Below are 20,693 nucleotides of genomic sequence, written 5' to 3'. Positions count from 1 at the left end.
ATGTCTTCAATTTAGCCGATTTGCTTCGTTCTGCTCGCCATCTCCAAACAAAAAGTAGGCTGATGTGAGATTTGCTGTAACCTTCCTGAAATATGGGCGCGACAGTAATAAGATGTGGAAGCCTCTACACACAGCTAATTGAAAGGTCACAACTAGAATGTAGTGTTACACCCAGCAAGTGTTTCCTCCAACCTGGTTTTCTTTAAAAAAAATCCTTACAAAATGACCTTTGAATAAAGAATAGTTCTCGACACTCTAAATAATTTGTTTTAATGTATTTTATGAAGTACGTATATATGGAAAACTAATACCAAAAGGCCTCATCTACTCTCTCGTCTGGATGTAAAGATCCTATTTCGAAGATCTGTCCCCGTGTCCTGGCCAATAGTTATCCCTCAACCAACACCTTCAAGAACATATACATCACATTGCTGTTTGTGGGAACTTGCTGTGCACAAATTGCTTGTCGCTAGTTTCCAACAAAACAAATGCCTGCAACATTCCAACAGCAATTCATAGAATCGTAGAATCAGAAAATTACTGCACAGACGGAGGTCATTTGGCCCATCGTGACTGTGCTGAAAATGCATCGGCTGTGAAGCATTTCGGGGCCTCCTGAAGCCATCACAGGCGCCATATAAATGGAAATCAGAATAAAGCTTCAATGATTCATACCTAGGATAAACGCGCCCCTTACTTCTGGGGCGAATTAAACAGATCAATTTTACAAAAATCAGCATCACGTGACCAAAACATGCACATGAACCTTGCTCAACTTTACAGCAACATTCAACTATGAAGTAAAACTTATGATTTGCACACTGCACCTGTACTCATTGCTTTACACAGCTGTACTCAGTGGGATTTGCATTCCCGTTACCTGAAGACAAGGTTCAGTTTCCATTCTCCTCCAAGACGCTACAATGTCCTACAATGTGTTTAAATCCATCTTCCAGGAGACAAACTACTCCAAAACTAACCAGAAATATGACGCAAGATAACGTTTGCTTTTCCTGTTCAGCAACTTTGAGCTTGTTGCGTGTTCAGCAACACGAGGAACAATTAGGAACATTTGCCAAACAGGTGTGGAGATCCATTCCGAAGCTTACTTACTTTGCTGGTGGTTCACTTGCTGCTGAAGTGTTTGAACTGTGCCCGATAGAGCTTGGTTTATAGACAGCAGGTCCCGCCTCTCAACAAGTGCTTCCCCCAGCTCGTGCTGCAGCACTTCTGTCTCTTCACACACTGAGGCAAATGCAGCGTCCTTGTTACCGACCTGAATAACAGCATGAAAAACTGGTTTGCTGCGTGCTCATTTAGGTAAAGAATTACACACATTTCACATACAAGAAAGACTTGCATTTCTATAGCACCATGACCACCAGATGTCCCAAAGTCCTTAACAGCCAATGAAAAATACTCTGAAGTGTAGTGTAGAATTTACCAATATCTCGCAAAGATTCCAGGTACCTTTCCCCTACAGAGGAGAAGAATCCCTTTCTGGGCTTTTAAAATATGAGTTTAAAGGGGCAGACGAAGCCTGCGGGGGATAAAAGGGGATGCATTCATGGAGACCCCCCCCCCCCCCCAGTGTTTGGACTCATAGAAAAGGGAATTCAAAATGGACCTAAATTACAGAAGCTTGAGATCCCCTAAACATCTATGGGAAGGAGCATATCAATTTTAAGATTCTACAACATTTTGGCTGCAAAAAGGAGTTACCAAATACAGGAGGTGGGGCCAAATTTGTGTATTAAGGATCCCAGACTGTCTGGGGGAACTATTCACCCCCCAAGAGATAATCGAATTACCCAATCAAGCACAATGGAAATCATGGTCAGAAAAACTGGACAATCCTAAAAAAATGCAAAACCAGTGATAACACATTCTCACACCCTAATCGAGTTACTGCTGACAAAGGAGACATTTGAAAATAAATGGACAGTTTAAAACAGAACCCAAGAGATTTGATGGGAGATAACAGATATATCTATCTCCCAGTTTTACAAGGAAAGACTAGCAGAACTCAAAGCTAGCAGTACACAGGAGAGAAGCAGAAAAACTAGCAGAATACAGCAGACTAGCAGAGCACAGACGCAAGCAGCCGGAGTGAAGAAATGGAGTCGTGAAGGAACCTACAAGAAATCGTCAAGGACCGACTGAGCACGAGGCCCACGAAATGGAAGGTTGTCAGCAACCAAATTGACAAACCCGGGCCACCACAACCAACGAAACGACCAACCAAAACCAACTCAGCAAAAAACTAAGAATCAACATTTATTTCCACTCTACAATCTACTTCTGAACAACCCAACGGGTGAGAAATTACCAAAAGGGACGAACTGAAACTATTCCTAACCAAAGAAAGTGGATACTTATCCCATACATCCGAAACACAACTTAGCACATCAACGGACGCACCCCAACTGAAGACTATGCAGTCCGAAGTCCTCTCCTCCGTCCGGGGTACGGCTCGCCTAGAAGGCCAAGTGCAGCGAACCCCGAAACCGTGATTCACTGGCAACTGTCGAAAGGGGTTGGTGAGCATAGCTCCTGAACCCTCAGAGCTATAACTTAGTTAGTTAGGGGAATTGGGAGGGGGGAGGGGGGAGGCTGGGATAACTTGTGTAAATGTATCTGCATTCTCCTCTTTACCCCATTTAGAGTTTAAGCTGTATTCTTTTCCCCACAGGCTGTAATTTGACGTTTTATTCAATGTGTTGTACCCTTCAGTGTGTATTGGTCTTTGTGTGTTATTAAAGGTGTGCCTTTTACTTCTTTTTAAACACAATAAAGCCATACCTGCTTCCTACCTTGAAACCGATTGTCTGTCCAAGTCCCTTCATAATTCCAGTGTCTAGAACCAAGGGTGTGGGAGCGATTCGGAACCGCTCATATAAGGTCAGAAGGGAAAGCTGACCCCCTAAAAACCACCCCTTACAGTAGTCACTGTTGTAAAGTGGGAAACGCAGAAGCCAACTTGAGCACAGCAAGCTCCCACAAATAGCAATGTGGTAATGACCAGATAATCTGTTTTTGTTATGTTGATTGAGGGATAAATATTGGCCAGGACATCAGGAATAACTCCCCTGATCTTCTTCAAAATAGTGCCATGGGATCTTTTACATCCACCCGAGACAGCAGACGGATCCTCTGTTTAACATCTCATCCGAAAGGCGCCACCTCCGACAGTGCAGCGCTCCCTCAGCACTGCACTGGAGCGTCAGCCTAGATTTGTGTGTTCAAGTTTCTGGAGTGGGACTTGAACCCACATATTGTATATTTATCGTGTGTCAGTGGGTAGCACCCTCGCCTCTGAGTCAGAAGACTGTGGATTCAAGTCCCACTTCAGAGACTCGAGCACAAAAATCTAGGCTGACACTCCAGTGCAGTACTGAGGGAGAGCTACACTGTCGCAGGTGCCATCTTTCGGATGAGACGTTGAACCGAGGCCCCGTCTGTCCCCTCAGGTGGACCTAAAAGATCCCATGCCACTATTTTGAAGAAGAGCAGGGGAGTTATCCCTGGTGTCCTGGCCAATATTCATATCTCAATCAACATAACAAAAACAAACTACCTGGTCATTGGTGTCTGTGGGAGCTTGCTGTGTGCAAATCGTCTGCCGTGTTTCCCACATTACAACAGTGACGACACTTCAAAAAGTGCCTAGCTGACTGTAAAGTACTTTAGGAAGTACACACACACACATACACACACACACCTTATAGTTGCTTATGAAAGTGTAACTAGGTTCTAATGCAGTTCCAATTATGCTTTTTTTTTTAAAGAATTGGTATATTTTTAAAACCAGTTAGCAAAAATAAACCTATAGTTAAAATTGATAAAAACACACAAACTCTTAAATGCACAAGTAACCACCCACACCATCCCCCCACACAAGCTCTCACTTCCTTCAATACCGAACGCCACGAAACTTCAAAACAGCTCAACAGTGAAAGAATTCTTCTCAAACAATCCAGTGTATTATCACTTTAAAAAGTCATAACAAAAAAGTCTCGTGCAACCCATTACAGGCACTTTTGCGAGACACAAACTTGCCTCTTGCTGCAGGTCTTTGAGCTGTTGGCCAACTTGCTGCAGCTGGAGAGAGAAGGCAGCAGCTGCTTGCTCCGTTAGCTGTTTCTGGGCTTCGAGCTGGTGCAGCCTGTGGGACCAGCAGAAAGCCACAAGTTCACCGTGACATTTAAGCAGCACACACCTGCGTCAGGGGTGGCATCTTCCACGCATTGGACCCTCCGCAAGCACCGGTATCACTGCACACGCACACACATCACAACTCAGCAGAGGTCCACAGCTCTCTTCCCACTCCACCCCTCCAATCGTTTATACAACGCAAGTTAAACAGCATTTACAGAAGTGCTTCATGTTCTATGCAAGTCACTGATGAGCAAGTAAACACAATCCCACTGCTTTAGCAACTCACGCAGCACCCATTATCTTTTCTTTATCTCTCCTGCGTTAACACTCAGACTGTCAGAAGATTAGAACAATTCTGCTGGAATCTTTTAATTTTCAGTTTATATAATGCAATGAAAAATTCCCCGTTAGATTTTTTTTTTTAAACTGTGATTTATTACTGTGGGACAATGAATAAACAAATTTAGATAAGATATTGAAGAAAGTTTTATTCGTACTCCACAAGTCAACACCATGTCCTTTGACACTAACCTGGCAGAGACTGTGGACAGAGGCTGGTGTGCCAGGTGCAAGCAGTTACGACGCACTATTCGGGATTTGTAATGGGTCATTACCCTGCATTTAGTTTGTACTGACTGGGAGAATGATACCAACACTGGTACAAAAGGAACGTAGGAACAGGAGGTGGTCAGTCAGCCTCTTGGACCTGTGCTATTCTATTTGATCATGGCTGATCTGTATCTTAAATTGCACCTTTACCCACCTTGGTTCCGTAAATCCTTAATACCCTTAACTAACAAAGATCCATCAATCTCAGTTTTCAATTGATCCCCAGCTTCGAGCTTTTTAGAGGCGAGTTGCAAATTTCCACTGCCCCTTGTACGGAAAAAGTGCTTCCTGACATCACCCCTGAAAGGCTTAGCTCTAACTTGGAGTGTGCCCCTTGTTCTGGACTACCCACACCAGAGGAAATGGTTTCTCTCTATCTACCCTATCAAATGTTTTAATCATCTTAAACCGCTCCATTAGTTCATATTTAATCTTCTAAACTCAACGGAATACAAGCAGAGTTTATGCAACCTGTCCTCTTGCTTTAACCCGCTAAGCCCCTGGAAACAGAATCTTCATTATCCAGCAAGCCACCCGTCCCAAACCCGTGAATTATTTCCGGTTTCGCCGCGCACACCTGGCGACTTCCTGCTGCTTGAGGTGCAGCTGCTCGGTTTTGCTTCGGCGAAGGTTGCTCGCCAAACACACGTACTCTCGGTCCGCAGCCGACTTCTGTTGCTCCAAGGCACAGAGGTTCGCCACCCATCGCCGTCCGCTGTCCCGCAGATCATCCTTCAGACGCTGAAACAATGCGAGAGATAAATAAATGTGTAAAAGGCAAACCAAGGCTTTTGTTATCGAGGAGGCCAAATCAAGGAGTGCTCGTTGAGAAAGGCACTACTCCTGAAGCAACTCTTCCATGGTCCGATTGGCCACGTGTGCGACAGTGCAAAGCAATTTTCCACTCGGCCGCAAGCAACAAGCATCCAGATGTTGCCGATGGGAGAGTAGCCAGTGTCGGCGCTCACAAGGACTTATATTTGTATAGCGCCTTTAACATAGTCCGTCCCAAGGTGCTTCACAGGAGCGCTCAGATAAAATGTGTTACCAAGCAACACAAGGGTGTGTGTGCAGGTTACCAAAACCTTGGTGAAAGAGGGAGGTTTTAAGGAGCGTCTTTAAAAAAAAAAAGAAGAGAGGTGTAGAGAGGCGGAGAGGTTCAGGCAGGGAGCTCCAGAGCTTGGGGCCCAGGCAGCTGAAAGCACGGCCACCAATTATATGGCGGTCAAGGGTTATGGGGAGCAGGCAGGGAAGTGGAGCTGAGGCCAAGATCAGATCAGCCACGATCTTATTGGATGGCGGAGCAGGCTCGAATGGACCAAATGGCCTACTCCTGCTCCTATTTCTTCTATTCAATGGTGGAGCGATTAAATCACGGTGCACGAGGGGCCAGAATTGGAGCAATGCAGCGATCGCACAGCATTGTCTGAGTCAGCTCAATTAAAGCAATCTGGCCCTCCTAAACTATTACATGCAACAGGTTTGAACTCAGCAGGGGGTTTTGGCAGGGTGGGGGGGGGTTCAACTTTAACTTTCATCCCTGGACGAAAAATGGATGATGGTTAATCGGCCGTCCACTTTATCCCCGGCCCACTTTCCTTCTCCATTGCGGCATGAAACATGACAGCTGATTTGCGATCGTCATTTTCCACCCGATGATAAAAAAAATTGCCCCAGCATTGATTTTTAAAAGCCTAAGATCAGATTTTATTGTGCTCCCCCCCGCCCAATAAAACTAGACAGGGCACAGGTTTATGAATTATATAATTAACAAAAACACGTAGCAAAGCATTGTATGTAGATGAAAGTACCTTTTCCTGCTGAATTAATCCAACAGGTTGCAAGTTACAGTCGGGAATGTCAGGTCAGCCAGAAACCAGTTTGGTTAGAAGCTCTGACAAAGGGTCATCGACCTGAAACATTAACTCTGTTTCTCTCCACAGATGTTGCCTGACCGGCTGAGTATTTCCAGCATTTTGTGTCTTTACTTCAGGTTAGAAGAGGGACAGGAAGTGGAGGGTGTTGTGTATCTGTAAAGCATGCACTCCCATGTTCCACCACCAGGGAGCACATCCCCTGAAGTCCCAAGGGATCCCAGCATCCCTTGGAGCACTGTATATAAGCCGGCCCCAAAGCCCTGTTACTCACTCTGGAGTGTCTTAATAAAGATTGAGGCCACTGTTACTTTAACCTCCCTGTGTGCAGTCTCATCTGTGTTAGGAACACAACAACTGGCGACGAGTACACGAATCCAACGCAAAGATGCAACAAACTGTGCGCATCCTGGAGAAGTTCTCGGAGGGCGAGGACTGGGAAGCCCATGTCGAACGGTTAGACCAGTACTTTGTAGCCAACGAGCTGGACGGAGAAGGAAGTGCTACAAACAGGAGAGCGGGCCCCCTCACGGTCTGCGGGGCACCAACCTACAGCCTCATGAAGAATCTTCTGGCTCTGGTGAAACCCACAGATAAGTCGTATGAGGAGCTGTGTACACTGGTTCGGGAGCATCTTAACCAGAGGGAGAGCATGCTGATGGCGAGGTATTGGTTCTATACGTACCAGCGATCTGAAGGTCAGGAAGTGGCGAGCTACGTCGCCGAGCTAAGGCAATTTGCAGGACAAAGAGTTTGATGGGCTACCTGGAGCAAATGCTCAGAGACTTTTTTGTACTGGGCGTGGGCCACGAGACCATCCTATGAAAACTTTTGACTGTAGAGACACCGACCCTCAGTAAGGCCATTGCGATAGCGCAGGCGTTTATGTCCACCAGTGATAACACCAAACAAATCTCTCAACACACAAGTGCTAGCAATGTTCATAAATTAACAAACTGTGTTTGCAAGCAAAAATGTACAGGGCAGAAACCATGAGTCTGCAACTGCCAACAGGCCTCAGGTGACCCAGATGACCGAGTCCGCAACAAAGGATGAATGCAAGGCAATTCACACCTTGTTGGTGTTGTGGAGGCTTCATGCCACTTCAAAAGGGTATGTTTGCAAGAGCTGTGGAACAATGGGGCACCTCCAACGAGCTTGCAGATGAGCTGCAAGCTCTGCAAAACCTGCTCACCACCACGTGGCAGAGGAAGATCGGTACATGGTGGACCAAAGCAATTTCGAGCCTGAGACAGAGGAGGCAGATGAAGTACACGGGGTGCACACATTTGACGAAATGTCCACCTATAATGCTCAATGTAAAATTGAATGGCTTACCCATAGCCATGGCACTGGACACTGGCATTAACCAATCTATCATGAGTAAAAAGATGTTTGAGAGACTGTGGTGCAGCAACGCACTCAGACCAGCCCTGAGCCCCATCCACACGAAACTGAGAACGTACACCAAAGAGCTCATCACTATCCCTGGCAGCGCTATGGTCAAGGTCACCTACGAGGGCACGGTGCACGAACTGCCACTCTGGATTGTCCCGGGCGATGGCCCCACACTGCTTGGAAGGAGCTGGCTGGGCAAAATCCGCTGGAACTGGGATGACATCCAAGCGCTATCACATGTCGATGAGGCCGCATGTACCCAAGTTCTTAACAAATTTCCTTCCCTTTTTGAGCCAGGCATTGGAAGCTTTTCCGGGGCGAACGTGCGGATCCACTTGGTCCCAGAGGCACGACCCATTCACCACAAGGCACGAGCGGTACCTCACATGATGAGGGAGAGAGTGGAAATCGAGCTGGACAGGCTGCAATGCGAGGACATCTCCCCAGTGGAATTCAGCGAGTGGGCCAGCCCGATTGTGCCAGTACTCAACAGTGATGGCACGGTCAGGATTTGCGGCGATTATAAAATAACTATTAATAGTTTCTCGCTACAGGACCAATACCAGCTACCTAAGGCAGATGACCTATTTGCGACGCTGGCAGGAGGCAAGATGTTCACCAAGTTCGACCTGACTTCGGTCTACATGATGCAGGAGCTGGAGGAGTCTTTGAAGGGCCTCACCTGCATCAACACGCACAAGGGACTGTTCATCTACAACAGATGCCCGTTTGGAATTCGGTCAGCTGCAACGATCTTCCAGAGAAACATGGAGAGCCTACTCAAGTCGGTACTACGCACGGTGGTTTTTCAGGACGACATATTGGTCATGGGTCGGGACACCATCGCACACCTACAAAATCTGGAGGAGGTCCTCCAGCGACTGGATCGCCTAGGGCTGCGGCTGAAGAGGTCGAAATGTGTCTTCATGGCAACAGAAGGGGAGTTTTTGGGGAGAACGATCACGACGGACGGCATTCGGCCCACAGACGCCAAGACAGAGGCTGTCAGAAACGCACCCAGGCCACAGAACATCACAGAACTGCGGTCGTTCCTGGGACTCAACTATTTTGGTAACTTCCTACCGGGGTTAAGCACCCTCTTAGAGCCCCGACATGTGTTATTGCGCAAAGGTGAGAACTGGGTATGGGAAAAAATTAGTAATTGCTTTTGAGAAAGCCAGAAACATTTTATGCTCCAACAAGCTGCTTGTATTGTATAACCCGTGTAAAAGATTTGTGCTAGCATGTGATGCGTCGTCGTACGGAGTCGGGTGTGTATTACAACAAGCTAACGCTGCGGGGAAGTTGCAACCTGTCGCCTATGCTTCCAGGAGCTTGTCTAAGGCTGAGAGGGCCTACAGCATGATTGAGAAAGAGGCATTAACGTGTGTGTTCGGGGTAAAGAAAATGCATCCGTACCTGTTTGGCCTCAAATTTGAGCTGGAAACCCCTCACATCCCTGTTCGCTGAAAACAAGAGGATAAATACTAATGCCTCAGCCCGCATACAAAGGTGGGCACTCGCGCTATCAGCGTATAACTATACCATCCGCCACAGGCCAGGCACCGAGAACTGTGCGGATGCGCTCAGTCGGCCACCATTGCCCACCACGGGGGTGGAAATGGCGCAGCCCGCAGACATGTTGATGGTCATGGAAGCATTTGAAAATGATAAATCACCTGTCACGGCCCGCCAGATTAGGACTTGGACCAGCCAAGAACTGTGTACTGTATGGGAGCTGGACCAGCATCCCCATTGAAATGCAAGAGCTAATCAAGCCGTTCCAGCGGCTAAAGGACGAGCTGTCCATTTCAGGCAGACTGCCTGTTGTGGGGTGACCGCGTAGTGCTACTCAAAAAGGGCAGGGAGACGTTCATCTCTGATCTCCACAGCACACATCCGGGTATAGTAATGATGAAAGCGATAGCCAGATCCCATGTGTAGTGGCCCGGTATCGATTCTGACAGAGTCCTGTGTACAGCAATGCAGCGTGTGTGCTCAGTTGAGCAATGCGCCCAGAGAGGCACCACTAAGTTTGTGGTTCTGGCCCTCCAGACCATGGTTGAGGATCCATGTCGACTATGTGGGCCCGTTTCTCGGTAAAATGTTCCTGGTGGTGGTGGATGCTTTTTCAAAATGGATTGAATGTGAAATAATGTCGGGAAGCACTGCCACCGCCACCATTCAAAGCCTGAGGGCCATGTTTGCCACCCACGGCCTGCCTGACATACTGGTCAGTGACAATGGGCCATGTTTCACCAGTGCCGAATTTAAAGAATTCATGACCCGCAATGGGCTCAAACATGTCACCTCGGCCCTGTGTAAATCAGCCTCCAATGGGCAGACAGAGCGGGCAGTACAAACAATCAAACAGAGCCTCAAACGAGTCACAGAAGGCTCACTCCAAACCTGCCTGTCCAGAGTACTGCTCAGCTACCGCACGAGACCCCACTCGCTCACAGGGATGCCACCGGCTGAGCTACTCATGAAAAGGACACTTAAAACCAGACTCTCGCTGGTTCACCCCAACCTGCATGATCAGGTAGAGAGCAGGAGGCAGCAACAAAATGTAGACAATGGTTGTGCCACTGTGTCACGGGAAATTGATCTGAATGACTATGTGCTAAACTATGGACATGGTCCCAAGTGGATCGCGGGCACGGTGATAGCTAAAGAAGGGAGTAGGGTGTTTGTAGTCAAACTAGACAATGGACAAATTTGCAGAAAGCACTTGGACCAAACGAGGCTGCGATTCACAGACTGCCCCTTTGAGAGCCCACAACACACACACAAACGATCAACGACACCACCCCGGACCAGGAAATCGAACCCACCACGCCCAACAGCCCAGCAAGGCCAGGCTCACCCAGCAGCCCTGCAGGACCAACAACACGCCAGCCCAGCGAGGGCACAGCAAACATTCCAGAACAGACATTTGTACCGAGGCGGTCCACCAGGGAAAGAAAGGCTCCCGACCGCCTCACCTTGTAAATAGTTTTCACTGACTTTGGCGGGGGAGTGATGTGTATCTGTAAAGCATGCACTCCCATGTTCCGCCACCAGGGAGCTCATCCCCTGAAGTCCCAAGGAATCCCAGCATCCCTTGGGAGCACTGTATATAAGCCAGCCCCCAAGGCCTGTTCCTCACTCTGGAGTGTCTTATTAAAGACTGAGGTCACTGTTACTTTAACCTCCCTGTGTGTAGTCTCATCTGTGTTAGGAACACAACAGAGGGTGTTATGAAGTAATTGGATTAGACCTGCTGCTCTATACAAGATAAAGAAATTCCTGACTTTCTGCCATGGGCGATAATTTACGTCAATGAGGCACAAATATTCCCCTTGTCCCACCCCTGAAGTTCCTGGAGGATAGGATTGAGTACCAGAGGCCTGGGAGAAGATTTGCCAGCCTGACGCCTACACAGGGCCAGAGAGAGAATTCTTGGGAATCTGTGCCCCCCCCCCCCACCCCACAACCTGCCCCCCATCCCCACCCCGCCCCCCCTCTAACAACCAGCCCTGCACCCCCTCCACAACCAGCCCCGCCCCCCACTCCCACTCCGCAACCTGCCCCCCCGCCAACACTCGGAGTAAACTACACGAATAGGCCCGCTGTATGTTTACGCACTGCATTAATAATCTAGCAAATTGTAATGCAATAAACTAAGCTCGTCCAGCCGTTGCATGGCTGTTGGTGTTGTGCTGAGTTTTACTGGTGGCCCAGGTGTAGGCCCCCTAGGGACGGTGCATCAATCGGCCTTCGCTCCCTAGTTGAGGGTGACCACATTTGCCAAACCGAATCCGCGTACACAGGGTGGGAACATAGTCACGTAGTCAGGACGAAAAATGTAGGTTGCGCAGCGAAGCAACGTTTTTTAGCAGCCTACATTTTAACAGTTGAACATACACACTACACACGCAACACAAAAGTGCACATAATTACTGCGAATGTGACTCACACTATTGAAGGACGTTCAGACTCTTGACCCCCTCCAGGTGACGGAGGTCACACCTGATCTCTCTCCTCCCTCCCATCCCCCCGCCCCAGTGACTTGGGTAGACTCACTGCCCCCACGGTGGAGTGCACTTTGGGGATGTATTTCATGAACCAGGAACATTGTTGGCCTGGGGTCATCATACATAATCCAGGGACTGTCCCCAGGGGCCAGGGCGTATGGTCACCCTACCTTAGCCCGAAGCATGGAGCTTGTGCACACAACACGCAAAAAAAGAGCAAGAAATGGAGGTTGGAAAGAAAAGGTAAAGAGATAAGTAACTCGTTCACTAATATTTTCAGGACTTCAAGCCAGTGACTAATGAGGGGAAGGAGTTCGGGGGGCAATGGTTATAAAACAGTTGTAGCTACAGATTAGGAAGACTCAACCACTGCATAAAACTACCTTTGCATATGGATTTGGAATAAAATGCAATGCATCCAAGTAGAGCAATTAATAACTGCAAAGAAATACATTCCATTTCTGTCTGAAGTTAGGATTGAGAGCTCATTTTAGTTACTTCCCTTTAAATAAACAGCAACTTCCTTCATGAATTGCAAGTGAAAACATCAAACATACAGTAAATGCAGCAAAGAACATGGATTAAAATGGCTTCTTGTGAAAGCTATTTTGACAACTGACTGCTCAGAAAGTAGGAATTAATTTACTTGAGGGTGTGAGGGTGGGCAGTGGAGAGAGGTGTGCGGGAGAATGGCAAGAGAAACTAAATAATAGAAAGACTTGGCTTTATATAGCACCTTGCACGACCACCAGACGTCCCAAAGCGCTTTACAGCCAGTGAAGTACTTTTGAAATGTAGTCACTGTTGTAATGTGGGAAATGCGGCAGCCAATTAGCACACAGCAAGCTCCCACAAACAGCAATGTGAAAATGATCAGATAATCTGTTTCAGCGATGTTGATTGAGGGATAAATATTGGCCAGAACACCGGGGATAACTCCCCTGCTCTTCTTCACAATAGAGATCTTTGACATCCACCTGAGAGCAGACGAGGCCTCGGTTTAACGTCTCATCTGACAGCGCAGCACTCTCAATAATGGCCTGGAGTGTCAGCCTAGACTTTTGTGCTCAAGTCTCTAAAGTGGGGCTTGAACCCATAACGTTCTGACTCAGGTGAGTGTGCTACCCACTGAGCCACAGCTGACATGGTTTTCCCCCCAGCCCCCACCCTCTCCATGGCAACTGTCATACAGACCCACCTTACTACAAGAACATAATAGGAGCAGGAATAGGCCATATGGCCCCTCTAGCTTGCTCCACCATTCAATACGATCATGGCTGATCCAATCATGGACTCAGGTCAACTTCCCTGCCCGTTCCCCATAAACCGCTTATTGGTTAAGAAACAGTCTATCTCTGTCTTAAATTTATTCAATGACCCAGCTTTCACAGCTCTCTGAGGCAGCGAATTCCAGAGATCCACAACCCACAGAAGAAATTCCTCTTCATCTCAGTTTTAAATGGGTGGCCCCTTATTCTAAGATTATGCCCCCTAGTTCTAGTCCCCCTATCAGTGGAAACATCCTCTCTGCATCCACCTTGCCAAGCCCCCTCAATCTTATACATCGATAAGATCACCTCTCAATCTTCTGAATTCCAATGAGTAGAGGCCCAACCTAATCAACCTTTCCTCATAAGTCAACCCCCTCATCTCCAGAATCAACCGAGTGAGCCTTCTCTGAACTGCCTCCAAAGCAAGTATATCCTTTCGTAAATATGGAAACCAACACGGCACGCAGTATTCCAGGTGTGGCCTCACCAATACCTTGTACAACTGTGGAACTAATTGGTTAGCTCATTCAAAGCATAGACACAAGGGGCCCTTTCCCCATAGCCCTATTCTAATCAGAAGCCCAGCAAACAAACAAAAATAGTACAAGGTTGAAAATATTGCTCCTGCAGTCTTGGCCGCCTCCTTTCATCTCCTTCGGTATCTGGATTGTCCTTCTGCAGGATGATGATGGACGTTGTCGAGGGGTGTAAGTTTTGGGTTGAATCGGGAGTCAAGAGCATGGGGCAGAATCTGATCAGCAGTAGGGAAGGCTGGTTTGAGAAAAGGGAGGAAATTTAGAATGGGGGCTGGCCATATCAAGCAACAAGGATTGAGAGGGTGGGGGGGTCAGGAGAGGGGGGTGGCGTTTTTGTCCAGAAACAATGGGAGGAGGCAGATTTCACTACTTTGGCTGGTGCTCCCGACAGTGGCGCCAAAACTGGCACTGGCAGAGGCTGTGCGGACCTTCAGTCAGGAAAATCACAGCTCCAAATTAATAGGGGGCAAACTGTTTCAAGCGAATAATGGATCCATAATGCTCAAGTAACACACTGATCAGCCGTGGCTCACTGGGCAGCACTCTTGCCTAGGAGTCAGAAGGTCGTGGGTTCAAGTCCCACTCCAGACACACGAGCACAAAATATAGACCGACTCTATTTTCTATGTTCTATGACACTTCAGGTGCCATCTTTTGGATGAACCGTTCAGTTGGACGCAAAAGATCTCATCCTATTGGAAGCGCAGGGAAGTTCTGGCCAATATTTATCCTTCAACAGTAAAAACAGATGATCCGCTCATTATCACATTGCTGTTTGTGGGAGCTTGTTGTGCACAAAACGGCTGCCGCGTTTCCCTACATTACAACAGTGACTACATTCCAAAAGTACTTTGTTGGCTGTAAAGCGCTTTAGAAATGCAATTCCTTCCCAAGCACCAGCTTCGCCCGGGGGCCGATTTACAGCTCACGCCCGCGCGAAGCGGTTTGGCACCAATGCTGAACTTGTGCCGTGAGACTCAGGGCGTACGGAATCTGAAGTGAAGCAGAGAGACTACGTCCTCTGGGCCGTCTCACTCCTCTTCCCTCTGGCAACGGCTCAGGCATTGGACCTGCATTCACCACAACTGAATTGGTACCGACACTGCAGTTGTCTGTGCAGGTACACATCCATCCTGATCACCTGGGCTGCAACCTGGCAGAGCCGATCGCCCACCCACCAATGAACCCCTCCCATTTTCATCAAGATCAAATGGAATGAAAATCAGGAGAGTTTGAAATCTACCCCACAGTGTGAATGCACCTTTAACAACATACAGGAATCAGAACCAGGTCTGCAGTGGGAGGGAAGAGATCAGAGAATGCCAGATATGAATTTTAAACTTAGTCAGAAAAACAAAATAAAATATTGAACAGAATATTTAACTCAAAATGAAAATGAAAGTTAATAGAATAGGAAAGAACCAGGAAGAAATCAGGGCAGATAATACAGAAGTTCGTATCATGTTTTGTTAGGTTATTCCTGTAATAGAACAATACAAGGAACTGTAATTCATGTCTGTTGGAAAGCCGACACAAGAACAGAATTCATTCCATCAAGATATTCCCTAGAAATTTGGTTTGAAGTTCAATTTTTTTTAAACTTCCTAAAACCAGAACTTGAACAATGTAGCTGAACACTGAAATGTTATCTCTGATGAAATGCCCACCCTTCATAAAATGATAGTCATACAGCACAGAAAGAGGCCATTCAGCCCAGCGGGCTTGTGCCGACTTTTTGAAAGAGCTACCTATAATGTATGCACCAATGCGTATGCTCACAGGTTTGTAGAGCTGTTGAGCTGGGAGTGGCTTAGCCAGTCATGTGACATTCACCAGGCTCAATAAAACCCCAGCCAGTTGGGTTCAGAGGATCCACGATGGGGCAGGTGGTTGAGAGCCTTGTGGATGAACCGGTAATGTGTAGTGTGATTGTTAAACATTTTGCTAATAAACCAACTAGTTCTTAATAGCAATGTGTTGCTATGAATTCTTAAACAAAGAATCCTTGAAACAAATAGATTACACTACCCAATTAGTCCTACATCCCTGCTCTTACCCCATAGCCTTGCAAATGTACATATCCAATTCCCTTTCAAGGCAAAGCTTTCTAAATTAAGTGTTCGAAGTGGTCTTCTATCTAAAAGCCATCAGAGCACATGGTGAGGGCAGTCAGACGCACTGTGTGGAGGATCTGACCTGGACCACTGCCTGTGCAAACATGACTTCCGACATCACTGTGCAACGCCAGCAGTTTGATGCCAGATAGCGATACCACCATTGACCCTGCTCCAAATTGGCAGTGCAGATTCTCAAGTGTTACCGCATTTTCCCCCAAAGTGACTCGAGAAACTTTAGGCCCTGTATTAACCCTGTCCGCCAGGCAGGAATGGGGCGAGCGCGCAGTTTGCCCCGCCGCCATTTTAACCCCGCTGTTTAGTCGCAGGAAAGGCCCCACCACAGGCACACTATGAGAGTTGGGGTTTGATGATGTCATCAACCGATCCAGCGCTTTTTACTCAAATTTTCAAGAATCCCACAGTGCCTGACCCACCATTGATGCTGGTGGGAGTCAAGAACATAATAGCAAGAGTAGGCCATTTGACCCCTCGAGCCAGCTCTGCTATTTAATAAGATCATGGCTGATCTGATCTTCGCCTCAACTCCACTTCCCTGCCCGCTCCTCATAATCCTTGACTCTCTTATCATTCAAAAATCTGTCTATCTCCACCTTAAATATATTCAATGACCCAGCCTCCACAGCTCTCTGGGGTAGGGAATTCCAAAGATTCCCGACCCTCAGGGAAGAAATTCCTCCTCATTTTAGTTTTCAATGGGCGACCCTTTATTCTGAAGCTATACCCCCTAGTTCCAGATTGCCCCACGAGGGGAAACATCCTCTCAGCATCGACTCTGTCCAGGTCCTTCAGAATGTTATATGTTTCAATAAGATCACACCTCATTCTCCTTATCTCAAATGAGTATAGGCCCAACCTGCTCAACCTTTCTTCATAAGATAACCCATTCATCTCCGGAACCAACCTCCTCTGAACTGCCTCCAATGCAAGTATATCCCTCCATAAGTAAATAGACCAAAGAATGGGGTCAGAAGAGGCCCAGATAAGTTTAATGTAACATTTCCTTGCAGGTCAGGAGCAGGAATGCTGGCCAGATAATGATTCCCGCTAGGCTCTGGAAATGTTAACGGCTAGGGGGTTACGTAGGAATAGGAGTAGGGCATTCAGCCCCTCAAGCCTGCTCCGCCATTCAATCAGATCATATCTGATTTGCACCATCATCCTATTTTACTGCCTTTGATCCATATCCCTAGATACCCTTACCCAACAAAAATCCATCAATCTCCACTTTGAAAATTTCAATTGACTCCCAGCACCAGCAACCTTTTGTGGAGAGTTTGATTTCCACTACCCTCGGCGTGAAACTCTACTTCCTACTTTCACTCCTAAATGGCCTGGCCCTAATTTTAAAGTTCTGTCCTAAGTGGCCTGGCTCTAATTTTAAGGTTCTGCCCCCTTGTTCTGGATTCCCCCAACAGAGGAAATACTTCCCACGCATCTAAAATGATAAAAGGATTTGATAGGGTAAACACCTCGATCAGATCACCCTTCAACCTTCTAAACACGAGAGAACACAAGCCAAGTTTATGCAACCCGACCTCAATTTGCTGAAAATGATCCAATCCTCCCATTGTTTATGTAAAGGGACTTTCCTAGCCCCCCTCAGCCAGCCCGCACCACACACCCACCAGTTACAAACGGGCTTCGAATGAAACGTGGGAGGGGTAGGAACTGCTTCTGCAATCAGGTTCCATTTATAGGCACTCCAGAAATAGCAGCTAACCACAGGCTCCAATTGATGGACATGTGACAATGTAAAGTTTACCCAAATGCGCTTGTAAATGAGACATCTGCTGACAAGTCTCAGACAACTGCACGGCACAACAAACAACAATGTTCAGCCCCAGAGAGCCACGGATACAGGAAACTCCCTCTGTGGATAGAAACATAGAAAATAGGTGCAGGAGTAGGCCATTCGACCCTTCGAGCCTGCACCACCATTCAATACGATAATGGCTGATCATGCAACTTCAGTACCCCACTACTGCTTTCTCTCCATACCCCTTGATCCCTTTAGCCATAAGGGCCACATCTAACTCCCTTTTGAATATATCTAATGAACTAGCCTCAACAACTTTCTGTGGTAGAGAATGCCACAGGTTCACAATTCTATGAGTGAAGAAGTTTCTCCTCATATCGGTCTTAAATGGCTTACCCCTTACCCTTAGACTATGACCCCTGGTTCTAGACTTCCAACATCGGGAACATTCTTCCTGCATCTAACCTGTCCAATCCCGTCAGAATTTTATACGTTTCTCTGAGATCCCCTCTCATTCTTCTAAATTCCAGTGAATATATAAGCCTAGTCGATCCAGTCTTTCTTCATACGTCAGTCCAGCAATCTCAGGAATCAGTCTGGTGAACCTTCACTGCACTCCCTCAATGGCAAGAATGTCCTTCCTTAGATTAGGAGACAAAAACTGCACACAATACTCAAGGTGTGGTCTCACCAAGGCCCTGTACAACTGCAGTAAGACCTCCCTGCTCCTATACTCAAATCCTAGTTGAATTGCATCCGAGTGGATGCAACCAGACAACTGGGATCTGGGAATCTGCTATCAAATGGCTGGATCTTCTTCACTGGTCATTTTGACCCAAGTGCAGACAGTCAAATCTGATCTGACCAGTGACTGTGGCACAATCACGGTATGTAGCCTACCATAATGATTACAATACACTCAGTGTAATATTGTCAAGCCTCCATGGCAGACCATTTCATGGACAGCAACGTCTAGCTGTGTCAAGCCCGTGTGGTGGCTGGGGTACAACGGCCACCACATGTTGAAAAAAATCCACGCACAGGCATCTTCTACCCTTCAAGATGTAGTTCGGGATCCGGAATATTAGGTCCTTCATTGAAACATCGGTGAACTCATCCCTTTTCAGTGTGGAAGCAAGTCATCCTCGTTTCGAGAGACTGCCTATGATGATGAAAACTATATTGAAGTCTTCAAAATTATTAACCCCCCCCCCCCCAATCTTCTTCCTCCACAACCACTTACACTCCGCAGGAGCCGGCGTTTGCAAGTGTTTGAGAACGTCACGCTTGGAATGCTTGCTGGGCAAGTCCTCAATTTCTACCATTTAACATAACTTTTGCGAGCCCTCCCTTAAGGGCAGTTAACATCTGAAAAAAATCAAAACACTGCAGTGCTTCCAAATTCCCCCCCGAGCTAAATACCAAGAGGGTTCAGCCTATAATCAACTGGTGGAGATCAGAATGTCAACACCACAATCGGGGCTCATTATAAAAATAATTCTCTGAACACCAAGTAGATTTGCAGAAATCCAAATTTAAAAACAAACAGGGACTAACATCTCAAATAAATAATGATGATTCAAAGGCAACCGAGTCCATAACCTAACCAATTGGACCAGGACGTTTGTGAACACACTACAGCAATCCGATCCGTGCCAGAGGCCGAGCTGGTTGAAGCCAATTTGCTCCAAACGTAAAACAAACGACATATACGTAATGATTGCGTCAGCTGTGGCTCAGTGGGCAGCACTCTTGCCTCAGTCAGAAAGTTGTGGGTTCAAGTCCCACTCCAGGAACTTGAGCACATAAATCGAGGCTGACACTCCAGTGCAGTGCTGAGGGAGTGCTGCATGGTTGGAGATGCTGTTTTTCAGATGAGACATTAAATCGAGGCCCCTTCTGCTCTCAAGTGAACGTAAAAGTTCCAATGGCACTATTTCAAAGAAGAGCAGGGGAGTTATCCCCAGTGTTCTGGGCCAATATTTATCCCTCAATCAACATAACAAAAACAGATGATCTGGTCATTATCACATTGCTGTTTGTGGGAGCTTGCTGTATGCAAATTGGCTGCCGCGTTTCCCCACATTACAGCAGTGACTACACTCCAAAAGTACTTCATTGGCTGTAAAGCGCTTTGAGACGTCCGGTGGTCGTGAAAAGTGCTATATAAATGCAAGTCTCGGTACCACTTCAAAGGCTGAAAAGCTTATTTGCAAGAGACCAGAGTGGACTTGACTGTTTGAGACTTACCTCAAGCTTAGCTTCATTCAGATCCTCGCAGTTTATTTTCAATTCGGCTATTTGCTTCAACCACGTCACCAGCACCTCAATTTCTTCAGAGAGCTCGGTTGTCTGCAAAGTATTTTAACATTTACATATTTAGAAACTGAAGTGAGGGGTGGGGGTGGGGGGAGAAGACTTCACTCAGACTTTGGATTTCAGGTCTTTCAGCCCCAAATGGGAGAAACTGCTGGCATTACATTCACCGTAATGTAAAAGCATTAATGGAAAATAGCTTTAGAATACAGAGACCATTCACATGAACCTGTAAATCACCTACCAACAAAAACTTGCATTGATATAGCACCTTTAATGCAATAAAATGACCCAAGGCACTTCACAGGAGCATTAACTATGGAGAAATTAAAACAGGTGACCAAAAATATAGGTTTTAAGGAGAGAGAGAGAGAGAGAGGGGGAGAGAGAGAGAGAGGGGGAGAGAGAGAGAGAGAGGGGGAGAGAGAGAGAGAGAGGGGGAGAGAGAGAGAGAGAGGGGGAGAGAGAGAGAGAGAGGGAGGGGGAGAGAGAGAGAGAGGGGGAGAGAGAGAGAGAGGGGGAGAGAGAGAGAGAGGGGGAGAGAGAGAGAGAGGGGGAGAGAGAGAGAGAGGGGGAGAGAGAGAGAGAGGGGGAGAGAGAGAGAGAGGGGAGAGGGGAGAG

At 47.1% G+C, this 20,693-nt stretch overlaps 1 protein-coding gene across 1 annotated transcript in view; it reads right to left on the bottom strand.

Annotated features, from left to right (window-relative positions):
* Positions 1 to 20,693, bottom strand: part of lrmp (lymphoid-restricted membrane protein) — a 165,995-nt gene that overhangs the window by 94,014 nt on the left and 51,288 nt on the right. The window contains exons 15-18 of the mRNA XM_070896766.1: positions 20,007 to 20,108; positions 5,345 to 5,508; positions 4,060 to 4,165; positions 1,114 to 1,276 (exon numbers count right to left, since the gene is read on the bottom strand). Of these exons, the coding sequence (XP_070752867.1) occupies positions 1,114 to 1,276; positions 4,060 to 4,165; positions 5,345 to 5,508; positions 20,007 to 20,108 (535 nt within the window). The remainder of the gene's footprint in view (positions 1 to 1,113; positions 1,277 to 4,059; positions 4,166 to 5,344; positions 5,509 to 20,006; positions 20,109 to 20,693) is intronic.

The sequence above is a fragment of the Pristiophorus japonicus genome, chromosome 13, assembly GCF_044704955.1.
Source record: "Pristiophorus japonicus isolate sPriJap1 chromosome 13, sPriJap1.hap1, whole genome shotgun sequence".
NCBI classification, from domain to species: Eukaryota; Metazoa; Chordata; class Chondrichthyes; family Pristiophoridae; genus Pristiophorus; species Pristiophorus japonicus.
This window is presented reverse-complemented; position numbering and strand designations above follow the sequence as displayed.